Here is a 24,888-nt window from a genome sequence, read left to right as displayed (position 1 = left end):
AGCAACCTCAAACTCTTGGGCTTAAGCCAGTGGTTCTCAACCTATGGGTCATGACCCACAGGAACTGTATGTATTAAAGGGTTGCTGCATTAGAAAGGTTGAGGATCACTGGCTTAAGCAGTTCTCTTGCCTCAGCCTCCCAAGTAGCTGGGACTGCAAGTGCAGGTCACAACGCCAAGCTGTTTTATTGTTATAGTTGTCATTGTTGTTTGGCATGCGCTGGCTGGGTTTGAACCCCCCAGCCCTGGGGTATGTGGCTGGAGCCCTAGCTGCTGAGCTATAGGCGCGAGCCGACTCTGCCTTTTTGAGCATAGGTGGAAACCCAAGAAGACTGTATCTGCCTTGTCAAGTCAACCTGCTGTGCTTAGCTCGGCCACCTTCTACTGTGGAAGGTTACTTTAGCTTCACTGTTAGGAAGCCAGGCCCGGCCCGGCCCACCCCAAATTGCCATGGTTCTTGTGCAACAGTGCTTTAATTTTAGCCCTGATATTTTTGTGTTAGAGTCAGAGATGCTGGCCTCACACTACACTGGCCATGCGCTAGGGCTATGGATGGGGCAGGCAGGGCTCTGCCCTCTCTGGGACTGCAGCCAACGTCTGCACAGGGGCTCAGCCTGGGCCGGCCAGGCATGGGCCAGGCTTCAGGTGCCACTGCTGGGCCTGCTGGACTCACCTGTGCCAGCCATTGCTACCTCTGTGGTGGGGGAAAGGCCTCCAGGGCCTGTGCTGCCGTGACAGAGGACCACAACTGAGGTGGCTTAAAACAACAGGAATTTGTTCTCTCTGAGTCAAGAGAACATAAGCCTGAGATCAAGGTGTCAGCAGGGCCATCCTCCTTCAGGTTCAGGGAATGCTCCTTTTCTGCCTCTTCTAGCTTCTGGAACCTTCCATTAATGCCAGGCATTCCTTGGCTTGTGGCTACATCACTCCAGTCTCTGCCTCCATCTTCACGTGGCTTTTTTCCTGTGAGGACACTAGTGTTGCATCAGAGCCCACCCTAATGCAATGTGGCCTGATTTTCACTTGATCGTGTCTTCAGAGATTCCCCCCTATTTCCAGAGAAGGTCACATTCACAAGTACTAGGGGTTAGATTTGAATTATCTTTTTGAGAGATACAGTTCATCCCAGTGCACAGGCTCTGTGTGGCTTCCCCTGGGAGGACAGGGGGTCTGTTGTGAGGCTAAGGACAGGGGCAGCATTCCTGGGCTCCCTCCCTTGTTCTGGCACCTGTGCCCTTCCTGCTCTGAAGTGGCATTGTCCCCCTCCTGTCATTTCTGACCAGATTTTGGCCTCCTGCAGGGAGGGTGGGCTGGCCCCTGAGGGCCGCTGCTGAGTGGTCCTGGGGACAAGAATTGGCTGTGTCTACTGGTGTGATGAGTTTGCAATAGAGTGCCATGAGATCATAGTTCATAGCAACCATAAAGTCTTGGGCTCAAGCAAGACAGGGCTCCTCCTGTCTCAGCCTCAAGAGTAGATGGGACTTCAGGCTCCTGCCACAACATGTGGTTAGTTTTTAGAGACACTGTCTCACTCTTGCTCAGGCTGATCTTGAGCGCTTTAAGCAATCCATCTGCCTTGGCCTCCCAGAATGCTAGGAGTACAAGCGTGAGCCCCAGTGCCCAGCTGGGGATGTGAGTTTTGAGTTGTGTCTTGGCGTCTTGGAGAGTTTTTAAGGACCCCTGATTAATTGGATCAGATGGAGATGGTTTAAATTTGGGAAGACACAGAGGTCCCACCCAGCAGCTAGTTCCCTGCTCCAGGGGGACAGGAGCTTCCAGCTTGTTACCTCATGTTCCTGGGGTGGTCTGTGCTGTGCCTCAGGGGGTCACTTTATCCCCATCAGTCTGTGCCTGGTGTGTTTTCATCTGAAACACATCTCTGAGACCATTCCTCCTGTTCAGTGTTCCCTTGCATGGCTGTGACTTAATTTCATCATCCCTTAGAGGTGGGTGTTTGGGAGCTGGGCACAGTTCTGCATTATAAACAGCTGTGTAAAAAGAAAAACACGCTTATTACCAAAACAAACAAATAATAAAAATAAAATAAACAGCTGTGCAAGGAATGACTTCGAGCACAGTCGATTCTCAGAAATGTCTGCAGGATTAAGTGGAGTCCCTGGCCAGGGCCTGGCTGCGTGTTCGGGATTGGGATGGGCAGTGCTGGTTGAGGTGGTGTGGGTTTGTGCTCCCTGCTCATGGAGCGGGGGGTCCCCTGCTGTTCACAGAGGTCCAGAGATTGCTGGGACAGGTTGGCACAGACAGGGCCTTGGGAAGGGCCAGGCATGCCTGGGAGTGACAGTGGTTTGGCAGGTGCAACTTAGAGCCAGGTAGGGCTGGGGGAGGGGAGAGGAGAGTTGAGTTCTGGATCCCTGAGGGCTCCGTATGCCTGACTTGGGAACTGAGTCTATTCTGGAGACAGGCAGGGCCCTGTAGCCCCTGAGCAGGAGCAGGGCTTGGCTAGATGCCTGCTGAGGAAAAATGACTCTTGGGGCAGTGAGCTGAGTAGCAATTTAGGACCTTAGCTGGGTCTCTGGAGGTGAGAGGCGAGTGTGAATCCCACTCCCGAGCCCTGGCCCCATCTAAATGTGAGATTTGCCTGCTTTGGCATCTCCCGAGCTCCCTCTCCTTCCAGCATGGAGCCCAGATGGGCTGCAGCCCCAGGGCCAGGTGGCAGCTGTGTCCTCACCTCCTTGCAGGCCATGCACCAGCTTTGTGGGATTGCTTTCAGCTCTTGGGACTCTGGGAGATCTTAGGCTTGGGGCCTCCCTGAGGCCCCCTCCCCTTCTTGGCATATTCGCCCACCTGCTTACCTTCAAGCATTTGGCCAAAGTGTCAATTCCTCTAGGAAGCTTTTCCAGAGCCCAGGTGGAGGTGCTGCCCGCCCTTGGGGTGTGGCTCCCTGACTGTTTGCTCAGCTTTCTTGGAGTCCTGTTGCCAGCCTGCTGCCCACACCAGAGGGGATGCTGGCTGAGGGTGGGGTGGCTCTGCTTTGGTTGGCCTGGGGCCCCAGTACCAGCAGCTCCCCCTGCATGTACTAGATAAGCGTGGCTCTGATGTGGGCCAGAAGCAGCTGGAACAGGAAGAGGGAGGGACTGGGGGTGAGGGTAGCATACTGAATGTGGGGTTATAGCCCTGGCCATACTCCAGACCAGGCTGGACAAGGGGAGGCAGCCATGCAGGGGGACCTTCCCTGGGGCCCGCCTTCTGACTTCTCCTGGAGTTTCTGGGGTTGGAGAGGGGAAGGAGTGTAGGCTTGAGATGGCGGGGTGCCTGGGGGGGGGTAGTGGGTTAGACTCAGGGTGCTGCCTGGTGGAGCTGCTCCTGGTGATAGGCAAATGTATTTTGATTAGACACCACTACCCAAATTTCAGGAGAATGTTCACTGTGAACTCTGGCTCTTTAGTTTCTCTGAGAAATCCAGAATCTTTGGCATCCCCGATTCAGATTCCTTTGGGCCACAGTCAGCTAGTGGTGCGGGGCCACTGTCCCACGGCCTACGCCATCACGTATGTACACCCAGTGTCCTGTCTAGGCCCACGGTCTCTGTCCCCTCCCTGACCTTGTTCCTGCTCCACTGGGATTTCTTTTTGTAAATTTTTATATTTTGATTAGTTAAAAATTTTGTTTTTCTTTTTATTAAAGTAAGTTTAAATTTTTTTTAAATTTTCTTATTTATTTATGATAGGGTCTTGCTTTGTTTTTTTTGTAGAGATGACAGGGTCTTGCTGTGTTGCTTAGGTTGGTCCTTTTTTTTTTTTTTGAGACAGAGTCTCACTGTGACGCCCTCAGTAGAGTGCCACAATACCTGGCTGGGTTTTTTTTTGTTTGTTTCAGTTGTCATTATTTTAGCTGGCCCAGGCCAGGTTCGAACCCACCAGCCTTGGTGTATGTGGCCAGCACTCTACTCACTGAGCTATGGGCGCTGCCATCAGGTTGGTCTGGAACTCCTGGCCTCAAGCAATCCTTCCTCAGTCTCCCAAAGTGCTAAGATTATAGGCATGAGCTACTGCACCTGGCCAATTTTTAAATTTTTATTTGTTTGATTGATTGAGACAGAGTCCCACTCTGTCACCCTGAGTAGAGGGCAGTGATATCACAGCTCACTGTAACCTCACACTCTTGAGTTCCTGCCTTAGCCTCCTGTCTGGGGCGACAGGTACCCACCACAATGCCCAGCTAATTTTTCTATTTTTATTTATTTATTATTTCAGATTAATATGAAGGTACAAATAGGTTACAATGTTTGCATTTGTTAGGTAGAGTCCCTCTTGTAGTTGTGTCCCACATCCAGGAGGTGTGCCATACACCCTTACATTGTGCCCATCAGATGGGAGCACAGCAATCCCCTGCCCTCCACCCTTCTGCTCCCTCCTCCCTTCTCCCTAATTTTTCTGTTTTTGGTAGCGATGGGGTCTTGCTCTTACTCAGGCTGGTTTTAGAATTCCTGAGCTCAAGTGATCCTCCTGCCTCAGCCTCCCAGAGGGCTAGGATTACAATTGACCCTGCCCAGTCGATTTTTCTTTTTTCTTTTTAAGAGACAGGGTCCTGCTGTGTTGCTCAGGCTGGCCTTAAACTCCTGGGCTCAAACAATGCTTCTGCCTCAGCCTCCTGCTTAGCCAGAACTATAGGTGTGCACCACCACACCTGGCTTCATTTCTCTTTTTCAATAGTAAATAGGAACATGAAACACTTTTTGTATCCATGTGTTTATGAAAAATGGGGGGAAAAAAGCTGGAAAGAGGGGCTGGGTGTCTGCCTGGCTCCCTTGGCTCTTCACACACCTGCCCGCCTGGGATGAAGGTGAGTCCTGGTCCTGGCCTTACTTGGCCTCCAGCAGATCACAGGGAGGAACCACCAGGGAAGGTGAGGTGAGGAAGAAGGGGCCTCTGCAGTGTCCATTGGGTTGTCCAGGGGTCCTGGAGGATTGGCTGGGCCCAGCAGCTCCTGAGCTATTTGGAAGGACGGGGGTGAGTGGGGAAGACAGATGCAGGAGCTGGAGCTGGCAGGGGGATGCAGGGCCAGCGTCATTGAGCTGAGGCCTGTAGGGGAAGGGGGTTGAGGGGAAGGGATGAGTGAGCCGGGCTTGGGAATATGTGCACTGGAAGTGACAGTAGTCCTGGGGAGAGAGAAATAAAGTCCTGGGGAGAGAGACTTTTGTCTGGACCGAGAGCTGAAGGTGTGTTCCTGGGTGGTTATCTGGTCTCGGGAGTTGGGACGGTCCTCAGTATAAGGATGCAGGGTACAAAGGGAAGGTGACCAAGCTGCGTGAGAGCTGCCAGCAAACAGCCTGGAGTCACTGGCATTCACTCTCACCGGGACAGGGCCAAGTGCAGGTATCCAGCCCCTGCCTCGGGCCATAGGTGCTGTTCCTGGCCTCTTAACTCAACAGCCAAAGGATGTAAGTACTTCCTCTTCCCCTCTGAGCTTCCTCTCCCTGGCCTTGCAGCATTGCTGGGGCCCAAGCCAGTGTGCCTGGCCCCAGGGTGCTTAACAGGCAGAGAACCCGTAGTGGTGAATCAGGCTGCTTCAGAGGCAGGCTCTGGTACTCCTGGGAAAGGCTGGACTGAGGTTCCCTCAGCGCTCTAGAACACAGGCTGGCTCTGCTCCCCCAGCCTGGCCCCGGCCTCGTCCTGCACCTGTAGGAGGACGGGTCTGATGGGAGGTACAGAGAAGGCCCCCGTTGGCTGAAAACAAATACAAAGCAAAGAGGTTGATACAATCATTTTGAGATTTATAATTGGCTACTGCTTAACTCAAACCTATTTATTTAATTAACTAATTAATTTATTTTTTAATGACAGGGTCTTACTCTGTCTCCTGGCCTGGAGTGCAATGGCCTCATCATAGTTCACTGCAATATCAAACTTTTGGGCTCAAGCAAACCTCCTGCCTCAGCCTCCTGAGTAGCTGGGACTATAGGCTATGCTTGCTCAGGCTGGTTTTGAACTTTTGGCCTCAAGCAATCCTCTTGCCCTGGCCACCCAGAGTGCTGGGATTACAGGTATGAGCCACTGTGCCCAGCCTTATACTTAAAAAAAAAAAAAAAGAAAGAAAAGAAAACAAATTGGCTCAGCACCCATAGCCCAGTGGTTAGGGCACTGGCCGCATGCACCGGGGCTGGTGGGTTTGAACCCGGCCAGAGCCTGCTAACCAACAATAACAGACAAACAAACAGAAACAGCCAGGCATTGTGGCAGGCACCTGTAGTCCCAGCTACTTGGGAGACTGAGGTTAAGAGAATCGCTTAAGCTAGGAGTTTGAGATTGCTGTGACCTGTGATACCACGGCACACAGTACTGAGGGCGATAAAGTGAGACTCTGTCTCAAAAAAAAAAAAAAGTCAAAACAAATAAACCCTCAAATCATTAATTAAGTAAGCCCAATTTTTTTAAACACAGAGCTATTTTGAAATGAATGAGAAGTTCTGAGGTATGCAGCCACCATGCATACCTGGCTGGCTGCCCATAGGTCACCGTGACCACTCTTCCCTGAGCTGGACTTTGGGGACTGCCTGATGCCAGGGCAAGAAGCCAGGTGATCTGAGTGGACTTGGTTCTCACAGCAGAATCTCAGCTGGGTGATGGGGGATGGACAGCACCCTGTCAATGGGAGGTATAAGTGGTCTTTTGCTCTAGAAAATGGCATTTTCTGGCTTTCTCTTTGAGCTTCAAACCAGGTTGGCTAAATACCTCCAGAAAAGGGAAAAATACTGCTAGTCTTTGTGGAGTGTCCACTGGCCGCAAGGTACCGTCTTGGCCAAGAATGTGATCGGCATGATCTCTTTGCGTCAGTCATGGCGGTGCTGTCATCATGCCCATTGTCCAGAAGAGGAAGTGGAGGAGGGAGCATTTCATCGGTTTGCCCAGGTTACCCGGCTAGTAAGAGTCAGAGCCAGAACTAGCCCCTGAGAGTCTTACGTCCTCAGCCTCAGAGCTGCTGCAGGGGCAGTAGACGGTGCAGCCCTGGGGTACACTGGCTGCAGAGCAGGGCAGGTGCGTGAGCCCAGGTAGATGCTGGAACCACGGGCTGTGTTGTTGGCTGTCATCTGTCTCTGGGCCTGGGGCCCGTGCAGGTGGATTTCTTCAGCCGGGCACTTGTTTGGGCAGGTGCGATGCCTGCTGGGATTCCAGAGATTTCATGGAGCTCCCATGCTACTGCCTGCCCATGGCAAGGATGAAGTTTTTCCTCTTTGGGAAGTGAGGTGGTGTTTCTGTCCTCCCTAACCTCAGAGAGCTCCCCACACTCAGGGCTGGCATGGGCACCATGCCGGGAGCCCCTGAGGAGCCACCACACCAGTGGGCTGCTGGGGCCTGGCCTTAAAGTTTTGCAGCTGTTATTCTCGTCCACTTCTCAGGGCTGCACGGCTACCCGACTCCTCTGGGATACCTGGTGGGGGCTTTGCTCCCTGGCTCACAGTCTGTGTCCTTGCTGAGCTCATGCAGTGCAGTTGCTGGGACCCCCAGGGCTGAGTGGCTCCTGCCTCCCAGCCTGTGGCTCTGCTGAGAGTCTGCTGTCAGCTGTGGTCAGCAGGCACCTTCCATGGCCTGGCAGGTCAGCATCTACCCTGATGACATGCCATCTAGGATGAACACAAACTTGTGGAAAGTTCTGTTTCCTTCTGCTGGGAGTCATGGGGCCCTTTGGGGACCTCCCCCCTTCTCTGGGCTGTCTCCATTGCACAAGCAGTGTCCTCTCTGGAGGCCTCATCCTTCTCTTCTCCTCCTCCCTAGGATCATGCGGCCTGATGATGCCAACGTGGCTGGCAATGTCCACGGGGGAACCATCCTGAAAATGATCGAGGAGGCAGGAGCAATCATCAGCACCCGACACTGCAACAGCCAGAATGGGGTGAGCGCCAGGACCCGTCCGCCAGGCTGGGGCAGGGGAAGAGTTCTCCCGGAGTCCGGGCCCAAACCCCTGTCCCTTGCACTCCAGGCCTTATGACATATGGAGGCTCTGGCCAGTCAGCCCTGGACAGGGCCTCTGGGTTCGGCCTTAGTCAGGAGGGTGGGCAGCTGCGAGCCAGCTGATGGAGCCCCCCTGCACCTCTCTCCCACAACCTGGGACCCACTGCCAGCCCCAGCCTCTACAGTGCTGTGCCTTGAGGCTCTGTTGGCTAGACTGTGACCAGAAGTATGCCACCCCTGTGTGATTGGAGTTGATCATGAAAGTTGAGGCAGAAGACCAGGCGGCCCTGGGCCCGGGTCCCCGCTCTGCCCTGTTCCCCTGGTGGCCATGGCCAGTGCTGTGGCACCTGGTGCCGAGGATACTTCCTGGCTGTGAAGCTTACCAGGGTCTGTATCATGGTGCTAGCAATGACTAGGTCTCAGCCTTCCCACAGCCGTGCAGTGGGAGGTGACCCTGTGGCCTTGCAGCTGGGGACAAGGAGCAAGCTCTTTGGTTTCAGAACCACAAGGCTGCTGTAGGTCTTCAGTCTGTTGCCTCCTGCTATGCCCAGCCCCATGGTCAGGATGAGAGAAGGGATCTAGCTTGCTGCTGAGGCTGCACCTTGGGACAGGTGTGGAACCAGCACTGCAACACCCAGGACCCAGTTTACTAGGGGCTGGTCAGCACCCCTGCTGTGTTTTTCTCCTCTGGGCAGACGGGAGGAAGTTCTACCCTGGCCTGCAGGAGGGAGTGCAGGGGACAGTGTGTGATAGGAGACCCCGCCATGCTACAGGCACAGGCCCAGTTCTGCTGTCAAGAGGCTGAGTCCAGTTGGAGATGGACCAAAGGGAACATGATTAATTCTGACCTGGCCAAGCTGGTAGGACACAGGAGGTGAGGTGTGCCTCTGTCTGTCCCCATGGTCCTGACAAAATGCTACAGCTGGGGAGGCTTATCAGTGACAGAAACGTGTTCCTCACGTCTGGAGGCTGCAAGTCCAAAGCAAGGTGTTGGCAGACCTGGCGTCTGGTGAAGACAGAGCCTCGCCCTGTCCTCACACAGCAGAAGGGGCGCTGGGGGGCACCTCTACAAGGGCGCTAATCCCCTTCTCAGGAGCTCTACACTCGTGATGTAATCACCCCAGAGGCCCCACCTCTTCATACCATTCCTTTGGGGATGAAGGTTTCCACATAGGAGTTGGGGGGGGACCCACAGACAGTCAGACCCTGTGTGTGCACATGCCCTAAAATGGAGAGGTGTAAGGCCACGGTGCGTGCGTGCCTGGAGTGACCCAAGCCACTTGGATGAGCGTTTATGGGTGATGTCGAGTGGGAGTGAGCTGGCCAGAGTGCCTGGGTTGGGGGGGCTCGCCCGCTGGGCAGGACTGGGATGCTCCTGCCATGTTCCAAGAGTGCCCTCTGGTGGCTGTAGGAGGATGGGCTTTGAGCTCAAGAGGCTGGGGGTGTGGTGCAGGCCATATGCTGGTGACCCTTCATGAGGGGACAATGAGGGCCCCAGGCAGAGCTAAAAAGAGAAACGGATATTGGGAAGAAAAAGTCCCCAGGCCTGGGAAGCAAAGAAGGAGGGGACTTAGGTGCCAAGTGGGTGACAATGCATTAATAATCGTAGAAGTCACTGCTGCCATTTGGTAAGCAGTTAGTGTTTTGCAAAGCTCTGAAGTGCTTTAACCCTTATAATCCTCACAGTGCCCCTGAGAGATAGACCCTGTTATTTTATTATCCCCATTGCATAGATGAGGAAACTGAGGCATGGAGAGGATGACTATGTGCTTGAGGCCACCTGGGGAGGCAGATGGTAGGTCTGGGTCGTGAACCTGGCCTTGGTCTATGCTTTCAGCCTGTCTACACCTTGATCCTTCTCTGGGCCTCAGTGTGCTCCAGGGAGAGTTTTGAGATGCTGACTGGAGAAACCTCTGGGCTGGCCCCCAGGACAGTGATCTAGAAGTTCCAGGCTGTGTGAAGCCCACCAGGAGGGGTCTGTGAGCTCCGTCAGCACACAAACATGGGGGTAACAACTCCCAGTCCCAGGTGGATAGAAGCTGACCTCCATGGGGTCTCACTCGGGCCCCCTCTGGCCACCCTCCCCTGGTGGTGTCATCCAGTCTGTGGCTCTAATACCACGTCAGTCCCAAGCCTCTGTTTCTAGCTGTCGTCTTGGCTGGTACCTGGGTGCCTCCTCGCCTGTCCACCTTGACACACCCCAGACAGCACTCCTGACCTTGCTCCCACAGACAATCGGACCCCGTTTGCTTGCTTCTGCCAGTCTCTGCCCCGCCGGTACTTGACCTCTGCAGCCTGCAGTTACCTAGGCCCAAAGCCTGGAGCCTCGATTGACCCCTCTTCCTCTCATACCCCTGAGGCTCTGGCTGCAGACCCTGCTGCTTTGCCTTCCTCAAATCCAGATCTGAGCACAGCTCCAGCTGCACCCCCACTGGTCCCAGCTACCAGTGCCACCTGCCAGGCTTGCTGCAGACACTTCTTAACAGGCCACCCTGCGGGTCCCTGCCACCTTGTCTGTTCTCCAGCATCAACCAGAGGCCCTTTAGCTGTGAAATCAGAGCACAGCGCTCCCTGCTCAGAGCCTTCCGGTGCTCCAGTTTGCCCAGAGTCAAAGCCCAAGTCCCTATGAGGCCATGCGAGTCGACTCACAGCCCCACCCTTGCTCTCTAGGGCCTTGTCTCCTGTGTCCCTGCCTTGGTGCTTCCTCCAGCCATGCTGGCTTCCCTGCTGCAGCTGCAACTTGTGGGGTGCATTCCTGCCTCAGCCTTCACACTGCTCTTCCCCAGGTATCCTCGGGGCCCAGCCTCATCTCCTAGTCTCACAGCATCCTGTCGGCCCCGTGGTCCTGCTGGCCCCACCTTGACCTGTGGCGCCCTTAGTTATTCACAGTGAAGTGGGTCTTCCTGGTGGCTCCAGAGAGTCCGAGGCTTGGAACAGGAGCACTCACATGGGCACCTGTTGGATGTCTGCCAGATACCAGAACCTCCTGCCTAGACCAGCCACCCTGTGGGGAACTTCTGCTGAGTGAGTGCTAGCAGCACGCCTTGGACCCCTCTCAGGGCGGGCCCTGCCTCACACAGTACAGTTGTTCTAACCCCCCCCCCCAATCTGCTGAGAGGGGCCCTGTTGTAATCCTATTTCACAGATGGTGGAACTGAGGCCTACAAGACTGTGTGGCTTTCCAAAGATCAAGTGGCTGCATCGTCTGAGCTGCCGTCAGCCCCAGGCTGGCCATGGTGGGTGAAGGAGCAGGTGTGGCTCGAGTGGTTAGTTTGGAAAAGAGCTGACCCGACCCCTCTGGGTCCTCACTGGATGCCAGGCACACTAAGGTCACAGAGCTAGTAAATAGAGCACCTAAGATTTGAACCCAGGGGACAGAACTGTCCTTCTGGTCTGCTTCTGAAGCCCTGTGGCCACTCAGGAGCCGAGTTCTCATGGTTTGCCAGGGCACCTGTGCCCAGTGGGCAGCATGATGCTGACTGCTTTGGGGAGCATGGCAGAGGACGTTTCTTGGGGCAGGTGTTGATCAGAGCACTGGTGGCTATTCCCAGGCGAAGGCTGCTTCTGCCCCTAAGCCCTGGAGGCCCATCTGAGGCAGCAGGGGCCAGGTACTGCAGCTCAGAGACCATCATACACACTGCAGATGTTTACCAGTCCAACTGCAGACTTTTTGGACCACACCAGTCTTTGTGGGATGCCTGGACCAGGCCCAGCACTCTGTGGGATCTGGGAAACAGCTGCTCACAGTGATGGTAGAGCTGCCCTGGGTCCTGGCTCACGCTGCCTGCACCCCACCAGCAGCCCAGCTGCCTCTCAGGCCTCCTGGCCTGCCCAGTGGAACTCACTGTTCTCTACTGGGTCTCGTGATCATGGAAGGAGAATGTGCTGAGCCTCCTCCCCCGTGGCTGCCTGGTAGACGTTACTTCTCTTCTTTAGTATTATATTAATATTTTAAACCAGGAGAGAACCAAGTGAGGGTTCATGAGCTGCTTCTAATCTGGGAAGGGCAGGCTTGAGCCATCCCTAGATGTCCCTCTGCCTGGCCTTTGTTGGCTACGCTGGTTTTGTTTGGGGCAGCCCTTGGGCCTGCAGGGGCGGGGGTGCTCTTGGTTTCCCTCCTGCCTGGTTCTGCCAGGGTTCTGGTTACGGAAGGAGTGTGAACACCCTTTACTAAATGTTCCTGTGACACTGAAGTGTGTGAACTGGAAAGTGAGTGAGTGTGCCTTGGTGTCTCCTCTGAGTGGTCCCTGTCCCCCTCCCCCAGCTCGCAGGCCCACAACCTGGCCCTGCTGACCTTTGCCTGCCTCTCCTGCAGTGGCCTTGGTGGCCACTCTTGCCTCTACCTGCCTGCTGACACTCCCACCATTTCCTGCCTCATTCCGTCTCAGCTAATAGCTAATGTGGCCTCATCTGAAATGGCCCCGTCCCTTATATCCCCACGTCCCCCAGCCAGGGCCCCTCTGGTGCACTCCCCACTGCACACCCAGTGCCACAAATGAGGAGCTTCAGAGGCTGAGGCCCATCTGGGATTCAGGGGTACAGAGACAGTCTCAGCTAGCGAGTCAGTCACAAGCTGGGAGGCAGGGGATGTGAAGCCAGTGTCACCAGAAACTTTACACACGTGGGCCTGTGTGTGTCTGTGTGGGTGTATCTGTGTTGTGATTTCCCCTAACCGCTCTCCAGTGGACATACTTAGCTTTATTCTGGTTTGGGGGTTGGTAAACAGTGCTCTGATGATCCCGGAAGTCGGTCGCCAGATGCAGGGGGTGAGTGGTGGCGGGTGTCCCTGGGCCCTGCCTGGCCCTGTCGGCTTTTCAGCTTTTGGCCAGTGGATGGCGCCAGAGCCACGTAAGTTTCTAGGGTGAAAGCTGAAATTCTTTAGCAGCTGTGGCGCTGCCATGGGTGGGGTGAGGGACAAGCCCCTTCAAACTAGGAAACCCCAAGCTGACCTTGCCAGCTTAGTTCTAAAACTTTCTCAGCTGCACCCATTTCCTGCCCTGCCCCAGTTGCCTCACTTGAGACCTGTCCTAGGACATTTATAGCCTTAGACATGGTCACAGAGTCTCCTGAGCCCTGAGAATCTGCTGGGAGAGGGGTAAGGTTGAGGCTTCCCGGCCACACCTCCAGAGGCAGGTTCTGAGCTTGCGGTGGGTCTAGCAATGTGCATGTTTGCCACATACCTGGTGAGTCCTTGTGCTAGAGGGAGGGCCCCATGTTGGTGTCATGAAGGCAGCAGGCCCTGGCAGCCCAGCAGACACACACCAGGGCAGAACCGACTGCCACCTCCTCGCCATGTGCAGAGCGGGCTTTGTGGATCACCTGGGCAGGTGATGCCGGAGCTGGCCGAGGCCCCATAGACGGCCTCTCCTCACCTGCTCCCCTCACGCCCCCCGCCCAGGACTTGCCAGTGAGCACCTCAGGTCCCGCTGTCACAGGAAAGGCGATTGTGTCGGTAGAGAGTCGTAGCAGGACCAAGCGCCCTGTTTGGAAGATGAGACTCATTTCCCACTGTGCAAACATGAGTCCCATCTTTTGTCATTCTGTCAGCAAAGGTGAAGAATAAGGGGGTTCTTGGTGCTGGTCAGTCCCTGCGGTCCTTTTGAAGAGCACTTTGGAAACATACAGGGTGTCCATAAAGTTTGTGTGGACCCAAGAATGTTAGTGACCCCAAATGCAGAAAACGCTTCGCGTGAAAGGGTGTATGACAGAATTGTCCCTAGTAAGAACCGACTGAGGTTGGCTCAAATCTCTTAACAAAAAGAATATTCTGTTCTGTTTGGGCATCAAAAATGACTCCCCTGGAGTGTCATGAAAAGAAAATCACGGAAAAGGATGAGAAAGTTCGTCTTGCGGGGCTATAGTTAGAATGATCATACGCTGAAATCCTGACCCCAAGGCAGTGAACGACCTTAGGAAGTGGGGCCTTAGGGGGTGACTAGGTCAGGAGGGTGGAACCTTCCTGATGGGACTAGCACTCTCGTGAAAGGAGCCCCCGAGAGACCCCTGTCCCTTCCACTGTGTGGGGACACATGACCCAGACACCGAGGCTGCCAGCCCCCTGGTGTTGGACTTCCCAGCCTCCAGAACTGTGAGATGTTTCTGTTGTGCATAAGCCACTCAGCCTGTGGTGTGTCACTCCGGTGGCCCGAGGTACTGAGGCCGGTGCCTGCAGAGGAAGGGCTTGGAGGCAGGTAAGGGAGAAGCGGGGCCTGTGAGGCAGCCTGGCTCACGTGCCCTGCACGGTGGAGGCACAGCATCTGCCCAGACGGGGGCACTGGCAGCTCAGGCTATGCAGGCTCCTGGGCTGCTGGAGATGAGGTAGCAGAGACCTGGAGGCACTTTAGTTCCTTTGAATTTTTTTTTTTTTTTTTTAAGAGACAGAGTCTCACTATGTTGCCCTCGGTAGAGTGCCGTAGCATCATAGCTCACAGCAACTTCCAACTCCTGGGCTTAGGTGATTCTCCTGCCTCAGCCTCCCGAGTAGCTGGGACCATAGGCGCCTACTGCAACGCCCGGCTATTTTTTGAAAATGGGTTGCCTATTGAAGGATAAATAAAGTCTAAATAATAAAAAAAGAACAGTGACTTCAAAGGGCACGTCACAACACAGGCAGATTATTTTTCCCATATTAAGCGGGAAAGATAAAAATGTGAAAGTGTCTGGGTTTTGGACAACACTGTGGGAAAGGACACAAAGCTGGGGAAGGAGGGGAAAGCCTGGAAGAAAGATCCCCAAACAGTCACCGCTTATCTTTGGAGGGGCGGAGTGTTGCTCCTCCTCTTCCTATGGTTTTGTATTTCCCAAATTTTCCATGAGTACGTATGCTTTTTTTTTTTTTTTTTTGCTTTTTATTATGGAAGTAATACAGGTTTATTGTAGGGAAATTAGAAAAAGGCCAGTGGTAATCCCACCACTCAGAGACTCCTCTTCAGCAATTCGATGCCTGTGTTTCTGCATTTAGGAATGTGTGGTGTCTGTGAAATACGTTCCTTTCTCTTTACAGGAAGTGTCTCTGGGGTTAGGGCGGGCAGGCCGGGCCAGGCTGATGGCTGTCTCTGGTCTTCGCAGGAGCGCTGTGTGGCCGCCCTGGCCCGAGTGGAGCGCACCGACTTCCTGTCACCCGTGTGCATCGGCGAGGTGGCTCACGTCAGCGCGGAGATCACCTACACCTCCAAACACTCTGTGGAAGTCCAGGTCAACGTGATGTCTGAAAGCATCCTCACAGGTAACCGCAGATGTCGCCATGCCTTCCTGGCTGGCAGCAGCAGTGACAACAGCCATAATGACATAATGGCGGTGGCAGCACACCGCTCACCTCTGTCAGGGCTTATGCTGCTGGAGGGGCTGGTCCCCTTTCCAGAATGACTTCCTTCTCCTCCCACCACCATCCTGCAAGCAGGTACTTCTCTTACCCTTGAAAGGGACACAGACAGGTTAATTAATGAGCCCGAGGTCACACACATAGTGTGCCCCTCAATGGTGACTCCTGTCCTGGGTGTATAATTGCTGCCCTCCCTGTCCTCCTGTGACCAGCCGGTCTGGCAGGGGTGGGCACGGGCGGGTGCAGTTTGGAGCGTACCATCTGCCCTCTGGCCCCTCTGCTGTCTCTCGCCCTGCTTGCCCTCTCTGAGCACAGTGAGACATTGGCCCTGCAGAGAACACTGCCCACTCCTTGGGGACCTGCCCATGGCCCCTCGCCCCACTCCCCTGGGCCCTAGATACCAGGCTTAGAGAGAAGCTCACTGGGCCAACCTTTGCCTCTGGTTTCATCTGAATATTCTCCTTGGCCGTGGTAACCATGGAAACCTCTTTTCCCCTTCCCACTGGGCGCTGCAGGAGAGGCTGGCTCCAGTTCTCACATGCTCGAGCTTCTTTTTATACCCAGGCTGGTGACGGGGAAGGCAGGCCTCCTCGCCTGCCCTCTGGCCCTCTCGCTGCCACCTCCCAGCACAGTCCCAGGTCCCCATCGGCTCCTGCAGAGGAGGGGCTGGACCAGTGTTTCTTCCTCTTCCCTTCCCCCTTCCTGGTGGTGGCTGCCCTGTAGAATGCTGGCTCAGAGCTGCCTAAGGGGCTCCAGTCTTCTTCCCCTGGTGGGGCAGGAGCAAGCACTTATTCCTCTGGAACATTCTGATGACCTCAGTGGGCTCAGTGATTAGAATGGTCATGTCAGCCCAGCTACAACGAACGCGGTGCATGATTTAGCTGAGTGAGGCCCTGGGCGGGGGCCGTCAGCCTGTCTCTGTGCTTCCATGCCCAGTGCACGGCAGTCACCTCTTCCATCAGAGGGACCCTTAGATAGTCTTAGGCTGTGGCATGGGAGGGGGTGCCTGGGTACTCTCCCCCGTGGGAAACGGCAGCCCACCATGAAGGAAAGGCTCAGTGTGGGCTGGGGTCTCTGAGTTAGAGGCCGTGGGGTCCTGTCATCTCCCTGGGTGGCCCAGCCCTTCCTTTCCTGGGCTGTGCTGGGGATGGAGCCTCTCCCCGTCCTGCAGAGGGGGATGGCCGCTGCTGTCTGCTGCTTCTCAGCAGCAGATGAAGATGAAGTACACTCAGGGCAGGCGGACGTCTCAGCAGCACCATCTTCTTACCGTGGGAGTCCCTGGCTTCAGCAGTGGTAGGAGGGGCCTGCTTCACTGAGTCCCTCCCACGGAAGCCACAGCCTAAGAGGACACCCCAGGGGACAGAAGGACACTGTGCTGTTTGGGGTGGGAAGAGAGGCAGGGAGGCAGTCTCAGACTTTTAGATGGTTAGGACCCACTCTTCACACAACAGGGAGCCGGCCCAAAGGTCAGGAGTGCTGAGGTTGAGGATTCCCACCTTCCAGATTACAAACTTCCTTTCCCTGGTGGCTTCCACTGGCTCATGGTAGATGCAGAATCAATGAAGGACTGTGCATGAAGGAAGGAATGGATGAATGAAAGCACAGAGGCTGTCAGGAAGAGTCAGGCATCTGTGCAGAGAGATGGAGCTGATGGGAACCATGGGACCCGACCTGTGTTTAAGGGTCTGGCGCTTTAGGGAGCAAGAGTGGAGAGGCAGCGGCTCCTTGCTCTGCCGGTGGGGGTGGCAGAGAAACGTCCCCTGGGTGTTCAGGCGCCGTGGCCCTCAGCCTCCTTCCCTGAAGGAGGGGCATATAGAGCCTGCACTCCGGCCCCAGGGACAGAGACAGTGTCAGGCAGGTGTTGTTACCCATTGGCAGATTTAGAGAAGTCCACGGCCAGGCAAGGCAGCTTCCACAAGGGTCCACAGTGAGGCCCAGCGGCTCCCTCCTGGCCCCGTTCTTCCCTGTGTCCTGGGGCCGGAGGGACTTGGGGTCCTGAGGGCTAAAGCTTTTTTCTTCTTTTCTCCTTTTCTCTCTACATCTTGGTCACCTTGGCCAGAGCTCACTACGTCCTCTGTGGCCGCCCATCTGTCCTCTCTGTCACCCGTATGTGTACTTCTCCTGTCTGTGTGTGTCTGTCTCCCTCTTGGTCTCTGCACGCTGGGATCTGTGCGGGTCTCTCTTCTCTCTCCCTCAGGCCTTTCTCTCTGTGTGTGTCTCTTTCTGCCCATGTGTACACTGGAATGTGAGCTCATGGGGACCCGGCTGTGGCTGCCTGGTGCACGCAGAACGCCCCCAATGCCAAGAGCAGTGCCTGGTCCACTGTGAGCACTTGCGGATGGGGGTCTGAGGCTGAGGGGGAGAGGCTGTTCTTCCTGCACCCCAGGAGGCTGGGTCCCTAGGCTGTGCCCCTCACGAGGAGGTTGAGCGAGCATGCCCCAGGCAGACAACCTAACCTTCTGCCTTTGAGGTGACTCATTCATCTCCGGCAACTGTCAAAATATTAAGCTAACTGGGACATGATTGCTGTGAATTGCTCCACAAAATAGCTGGGAGCTCTTAAGACTTTAAAAGAGATATTTTTAATGCTGCCGTTGTCTTTTGATGGTTTTATTAAATGATGGAGAAAGTGTAATTAGTCTGTTTGCCTCATTTTGTTCCATGGTGTTCCTTTAGGTCTAGAGGGCCACTCAGGTTTCCATGGAAACTGGCTTGTCAGGCTGCTCTAGCCGAATCCAACAGGAAATCTTTATTCCCAGAAGCAGGTTGTCAGATTCACTCTGTCAAAGTATTGAAAATGTTTTCCTATCTTTTGCCTGTGGTTCTCAAGCACCGGAGCCATTGTTCTGGTGAGTGTTCCTGGGGTGAGGGGAACAGCCTCCTTTTAATTGACCCCCTGGGGGCCTGATGTGGAGCCTGGGGCCCTGTTTAGTGAGGACAAAAGCACTTTGTCCTGGGAAGGCAGGTTCCAGGAAACTGAGGAAGTGAGCAGCCCCAGGGGTGAGGGAGGGTGCCCGGCTGCTCCCTGCCTGTCTCCGTCCCTCTCCCTCTCCGCAGTGTCTCTGTTCTACTCTAGATTGTGAATCTTCCAAGCTGAAGGAGCCACTTTTTGAAGGCATCCTTGCACACACTTCCTGGAAATGCCTAGGGCCTGGGAGTCTTTCACTGAGTTGCCGTGTGACCCTGGTAGAAGCCCCCCAACCTGTCTGGGCTTTGGGGTTCTTGCAGTAAGCGACATGGACCAGTGAGCTGGGGGATCGTTTGGCACCACCAGGTCTCAGGCCTGGTGCCCCTGGCCCTGGGGGTCCCTCTTGCTCTGCAGCTGTGTCGGTGCCCAAGGAGCACATCTCTCAGCACTTGGAAGCTTCTAGAGTGCAGTGTTAAGTCAGTCACCAGCAAACCTGAGCTTCTGGCATGGGGAAAGGAAGTTCCTGGGTGGCAACGGTGGGGTTTTGAGAGCTGCCTCTGCTCTCTGTGCTCCCTGGCTGTGGTGGCGCCGGCTATGTCCCCTCCCTCCGCCCGGGCCCAGCCTCCGTGGCCTCCTGAGCCTCCGTGGTGCACTCATCTGCGTGGGCTGTGTGTCTGTCTGGGCTGCCTGTGTGGCAGGAGTTCTTGGCAGGGTTTAAACAGGTGATAAGCTCCTTGGGAGACTTTTGTCTGAGCACTTGGGGATCAGGGCCCTCAGCAGGCGTTTCTGAGTTTGATGTTTAGCATCCACTGTGGTCGGTGGATGGAGACTCAAGCCTGCGAGAAGCAGAGGAGTGTGGCCCCAACAGGCTACAGGGGTCTGTCGGCAGTTCATCCCCTTGTCCAGGAGGTTCAGCAGAAGCTCTGACATGTTTAAATAACTGGGCTCCCTTTAATCAGAATACCAGGAAGATGGAGCCTGGAGTTGGTGGCCCAAGGGGCTGTGTTGTGAAGACCTGCAGCTCAGGACCACACGGCTTAAAACAGGTGGCCAGAGGGCTTCCCAGCAGCCTCTGGAGTGGGCAGTGGTGGGCAGGGCCAGTGTCCTGGACTGGTGCCAGTAGCCAGGGGACACACCTTCTGATGGGCATCAGCCCTACCGGGCCTCTCCCCACAGGCATGGGGGGCTCTGGTCCTGTTGGTCCACACTCAGGTGAGGGCTACAGCCTCAGGAGTCGGGGGCCAGAGGAGGCAGTCCAGGTGAGACAGTGTTTCTGCTGCCAGCTGCCCCCAACCGCCCTCATCCTAGCACGTCACTCATGAGGTTTTCTTCTCTTTAGGTACCAAAAAGCTGACCAACAAGGCCACCCTGTGGTACGTGCCCCTGTCACTGAAGAACGTGGACAAGGTCCTGGAGGTGCCTCCAGTTGTGGTAAGGTGACCCTCTCACTGTTCTCTACAGGGCAGGGAGCTGAGGCCGGGTCACCTTGTCCTGTGGCTCAGCCACTAGGCAGGAGCCCTCTGGGGCCTCCCTGGGGCCTTGGGATCTGCATGGAGTCCTGTAGTTTGTGTTTAATTCACAGTGGGAGTGCATGCTCACAATAGCACAGAACCTGCCGATGTAGACGTCCTCCACCCTGTAGGACCTTCCTGTCACACTCCTGAGCAGAGAAAAGGCGGCAGGCCCCCAGGCCCTGCTGGCTGGTGCTACCTCAGCTCCTGGCACAGTAATTATGAGGACGTCCCTTGCTTGCGCCTTTGCTGTTGCTCTCTCCTCATCCCTACTGGTGTCTGTCCCCCACCTGCTGGTTGCCCTCATTTTCAGTGTCACTGCTGACGGCAGCACCTCTGCACAGCCCCAGTCGGTTGTGTTCACTCGTGGGGTCCCGCTGCAGGCAGGCTCTGGCAGGTGGGCCTGTGGAAACCTGGCATGCAGATTCTTGGGGGGCAAATACTGGGAACACAGGGATTTGGTTCATTGCCTAAAAGTGCTCCCTAGCCGCCTCCTTCTGTACTGCTAAAGCCCGAGGATGGCTGAGTAGCTCCTCCCGAGGTGTAACCACTGTGGTCTGAAGGCTTCACCTGCGGGCAGAGCACTTCCAAGAGGGAAGCAGGTTCTGGGTCTTGGCAGTCTCGGCCCCAGCAGGCTGGTCTTTCCTAGACCTGAGATATGTACACGGCACAGTTTAGAAATAATAAAGCTGAGCGCAGGTCAGCTGGAGCTGGAGTCTGTCCATTTGCTTACAGCCGGCCCTCCCAGTGGCTCCGGGGTACCGGGGCTGAAGGGGGCTCACTCCTGCCGCACTGCAGGTGTGAGACTGTGGGTCACTCCCTAAGACTGGCTTCCTGTCGTCTCCTCATGTCCCCAGCTCCAGTGTCTGACCGGGTACCCTGCCTAGGCCCCAGCTGCTGTTTGGTCTAAACTTTTAAAAGATAATCCAGGTGACAAGGGAGCCCTCTCCAAGTTTAATGGGCAGGGTGGGTTGGTGGCTGCCTCCTTTGGTTTTGTGAGAGCAGAGTGGTTGTGCCACCAAGCACCTGGTTAACATCAGCGGAGTTGCCACTCCATGGGAGGGGTGCAGGTGGGAGTAGGGGTTAGGGTGTGGATTCTGATGGCCCCACACCTGCCTGAGTTAGTATCCTGGGGGGTGCAGGTGGGAGCAGGGACCAGAGTGTAGATTCTGATGGCCCCACACCTTCTGCCTGAGTCAGTGTCCTGGGGCTGCTGTGACCAGTGCCACAGACTGGGTGGTTTTCCAAAGAAGCTGATTCTCTCGCCACTCTAGAGTCCAGAAGTCTAAAGTCAAGTGTGGGCAGGGCTGCACCCTCCAGAGGCTCCGGGGCAGGATCTCACCTGGTCGCTTCGGCCTCTGGTGGCTCCACATGCTGCTTGCCCGTGGCTGCTTCACTTGGCTGCTGTCTTTACGTGGCCTTCTTACAATGACGCCAGCCATTGGGTTAGGGGCCCTCTCACTCTCATCCTAACTAACTACCATGGCCTTCTTACAGTGACGCCAGCCATTGGGTTAGGGGCCCTCTCACTCATCCTAACTAACTACCATGGCCTTCTTACAATGATGCCAGCCATTGGGTTAGGGGCCCTCTCACTCTCATCCTAACTAATTACATCCGCAAAGACTCTGCTTGGAAATGTCCACGTTCTGAGGCTCCTGGTAGATACTCCCTCCCGACTCCCCCTGCTGTGTCCCTGCTTCTCAGGGTGTCATTGGCTCTGCCTGGGTTGTTCCTCTCTCCTCCCTGCTCAACCAAGGTGCCAGCTATGGGGTGATTTGAAGCAGCGCTAACTTTGGGGTTTAAGCCCAGGAAACAGGAGTAAGTTAAAGCTCAGCAGCTCTTTAGAAGTGACAGCAGCACCCATGCCTGCTATTGCCTTTCCCTCTGAGCCCTTGGTGCTAAATTTGCCACCTGTAAATACCCAAATGCAATTATTTAGCTAGTTGAATTTTCAGATTTTACACAATTCTGGAATCTCTGAGAGGCCCTATGTCTGGCTTCAACATGGTGTGGCACGTCTGAAGTAGGTGTTACTGAAGGAAGGTTCCTGAACTGAACGCGGCGGCTGCCACTGCCTTGTTCCTGATCACGGCCAATGCGCTGAGCAGCTGGGTCTTCGGCCAGTGGGCAGGAGTTGGGTGGCTTCAGACCACCCGGGCTGCTTCAGTGACAGGGCCACTCTCAGCATGACCCCTCCGTCCCTGGCTCTCCTTGCCTACTAATTAGTGCCCTCCCACATCCCTTTGCATGGGGGTTTGATGAGACATAAATGCCAGCTTGGCCCTCAGGAGTATGTCCAAGCCATTCTTCTGAACCGAGGAGGAGAGCACTGCGGGTAGGGGCTGCCTGGCTCCAGCTGCAACTGTGCTGGCAGGTATTCACCCTGTCTTCCCCCCACATACCAGCCAACCTAGTATAAACCTTTGTTGACTTGGAATAGTCTGCGGTTTGCACGTCAAGGCCTAGCCAGAGGCCTGCATAGGGATGCTGGGAGGCACGGCTTCCTGCCCTGGCGCAGGGGCAGAGTGGGGGGCACTTATGTTCATCTGTTGGCATCCTGACCACACGGCTTCCTGTGTCCCGCCAGCATCCTCCTGCCGACCTTCTCTCAGCTGTAAATTATTTAAGAAAACGTACATTTATAACACATAAACATGCGCGTGGCGGCGTGTAGATAGCTCGAGGACACGTGCTCGCGAGGATTCTTGGCTATGCGTCTCCCTGGAGGAAGGGAGCTGCTGGCCAACCCGTGCAGCGGCTCTCGGCGCAGTACTTTGTCTCCTTGTTCCATCCTCCTCCCTAGCCTTGCAGAGGCTGCAGGATTCCCAGGGGGCCGGAAAGTGTCCCTGTGATGGGAAGAGGAGGCCACCATGGTGGCTGGGGGCAGTCTTGGCCCTGGGAGGATGGAGTGGCTGTGGGAGGGCTTTGGCTTTTTTCAAATCTAAATGTGTGTTGAGTTATGAGGTTCACAGACGGCTGTAGACCTACAGGCAGCTACAGTCAGGCCGTGCTGGCTGCTGCTTCCCCTCAGCTGGGTTTGATGAGCCCTCGGGGGTGGGGTTAGGTGCCAGCCCTTGTTAAGATTTCCCAGTGGTTTCGTTCAGGATTGAAAGGCAGTGCTTGGTAGGAGGCTGGGCTCCGCTGCCTTTGTGGCCCAGCCTCCCCCTTTGTGTCCACAGAGCTCAGATGAGTGTGCTGGACGCTATGAGGGTGTTCATTAGACCAGGGCTCAGCTCCTTTTTAAGGAAAACAAAATGTCTTTAAAAGGCATTTCTTGAGGACACTCAACTTCAGTCATCAATTTTCTGGGCCAAGGCAGCACATAACTCCCCCTTGGAGCCATTACTTGGACAGGGGAACATTAAGCTTATTTGAGGAAAGGCTGAGTTCTGCTCTGCGACTTCAGACACCCCTCACACTTTGTTTCTGTGAACAAACCCTTCAGCTCCCCTCGCGGCCTCTCTGGAGGGCAGGTCCTCAAGCTGGACACAATGGTGGTGAAGCCGAGGACAGGTGTTCAGGCCTACACAGGTTTGGAGCTGAGCCACAGCTTTTGAAAGAATGTCTAAACAGTGCCTGAAATGAATTCACTTGGGTCTGAGGGGCTTCCAAGTGTGGTTAAGGGGCCCTGAGCTCCAGGGCTTCCCTGCAGGCTCAGGCGGAAGCATCCTAGAATGAAGGAATGTGGGCTGATCCAAAGGCAGGTGGTCAGAAGGGCCCTGTAGAGCAGGGGCAGAATAGGACAGGGCCTTCTGCGGGGTCCTGTGGGGGAGGACACTGGGGGAAGGCATGTGCTGCTCTGGGCCTAGAGATGGGACCACAGTGGGGCAGTGAGTGACCATTGCTTTGTGTCAGAGAAGCCACACACCCTCCTGCCCCAGGACTTAGGGTCCTTGGGCTCTCTGCTGGGTTTGATATTCATGTTTATTTTTACTTTCTTGGGTCAAAAGCCCTGTGACCCTTTCAGAGATCCTCAGGGGGCTGTGTCAGCCTTGCTGCCCATTCCTTGCCAGGTGTGCCGAGGGGAGCGTCTGGATTGGCCAAGGGTGAATAGGGTGGCTGGTCAGTGGCAGGACACATGGGGTCCCACTTGCTCAGGGCTGCCTGTCTGGAGGTCCCTTGATTCCATAGTTTTATGTCCAGGAAGGAATCTTAGGAAGGAATGGGGCAATGCAAATGATTATAGGTGGCTAAAGATTGTCGATACTATCTTGGCTTTAATAGTGAAAAACTGGGAATGAGCTCAGTGCCCATACGTACTGGATCAGTTCCACAACGTTTTGGATGGATGCGGTGAAACAGCCCCACACTGTTACTTTCATACTCCACATACAGCACTAACTATAGGACTTTCCACACATTCATCGGCATGACAGCAGTTCCAGGCAAGATCTAAAGCAAACATTTGGCCCAGGTTATCTCTGGGGAGTGGGGCTGCATGGGGTTCCCACTTTCTCTGTATTCTTATCATATTAGATGCATGTTAGCTACAAAAAGCTAGGGAGCACCAGGCTCCTGACGCCCTGGGCTGAGAGACCACAGCCCCCGAAGCTGACTGTCCTGTCTGTGTTCCCCACAGTATTCCCGGCAGGAACAGGAGGAGGAGGGCCGGAAGCGGTATGAAGCCCAGAAACTGGAGCGCATGGAGACCAAGTGGAGGAATGGGGACATTGTCCAGCCTGTCCTGAACCCAGGTAAGAGCCGGGGATGGACACACACCAGCCAGTGCCGTTCCCACAGCAGACACCTGGAAGAGGAGGTACGCGGTCAGCCAGTTGCCCTCCTCGTGGTTCCCAGGTGGCGAGCTGCCCTCCTGGAAGGGCCTCTCTGGTTTCTGCAGGACAGCCCCTTACCCGGCCCCACCTGGGCAGAGGGACGGTGCCTAAACACAGAGAGTGTTTCTCCTGGATCTGTGTCTTGAGTTTGCTCAGGAGCTTGTCTTTGGTAGGATTTCCAGCTCATCAAAAAAGGGGGAGAAAGGAAAGGACAAAACATCAGTGGCGGCTCAGGTGTCATCTCTGCCCCGTCACCTGTCCAGGTGTTTGATGGGGGTGACTGTTCCCTGCTCCTGGGCCGTCAGGCTCCCTAATGTACACAGGTTAACTATAGAGTTGGCTCCATTCATTCTCCCATCCTTTGGCCTTCAAGTCCAGGGTGGTCTGGCTTTAACAAAATGTTCATCCAAAATCCAGACCAACAGGCTCGGCGCCTATAGCTCAACCGGCTAAGGCGCCAGCCA

At 55.2% G+C, this 24,888-nt stretch overlaps 1 protein-coding gene across 2 annotated transcripts in view; it reads left to right on the top strand.

Moving 5' to 3' along the window:
• Positions 1–24,888, top strand: part of ACOT7 (acyl-CoA thioesterase 7) — an 89,807-nt gene that overhangs the window by 17,702 nt on the left and 47,217 nt on the right. The window contains exons 1-5 of one of the 2 annotated variants that reach the window (XM_023515201.1): positions 6,587–6,611; positions 7,730–7,847; positions 14,975–15,131; positions 19,475–19,566; positions 24,229–24,343. In XM_023515201.1, the coding sequence (XP_023370969.1) occupies positions 7,734–7,847; positions 14,975–15,131; positions 19,475–19,566; positions 24,229–24,343 (478 nt within the window). In that variant the 5' untranslated portion in view covers positions 6,587–6,611; positions 7,730–7,733. Of the gene's footprint in view, positions 1–6,586; positions 6,612–7,729; positions 7,848–14,974; positions 15,132–19,474; positions 19,567–24,228; positions 24,344–24,888 lie in introns of those variants that run through there. The other variant, XM_003793227.3, reaches the window with a different exon arrangement.

The sequence above is a fragment of the Otolemur garnettii genome, unplaced genomic scaffold (genome assembly GCF_000181295.1).
Source record: "Otolemur garnettii isolate 467f Iridium unplaced genomic scaffold, OtoGar3 scaffold00067, whole genome shotgun sequence".
Classification (NCBI taxonomy): domain Eukaryota; kingdom Metazoa; phylum Chordata; class Mammalia; order Primates; family Galagidae; genus Otolemur; species Otolemur garnettii.
Note: the sequence above shows the minus strand (reverse complement) of the source record. Positions and strands in the feature narration are given on the sequence as shown.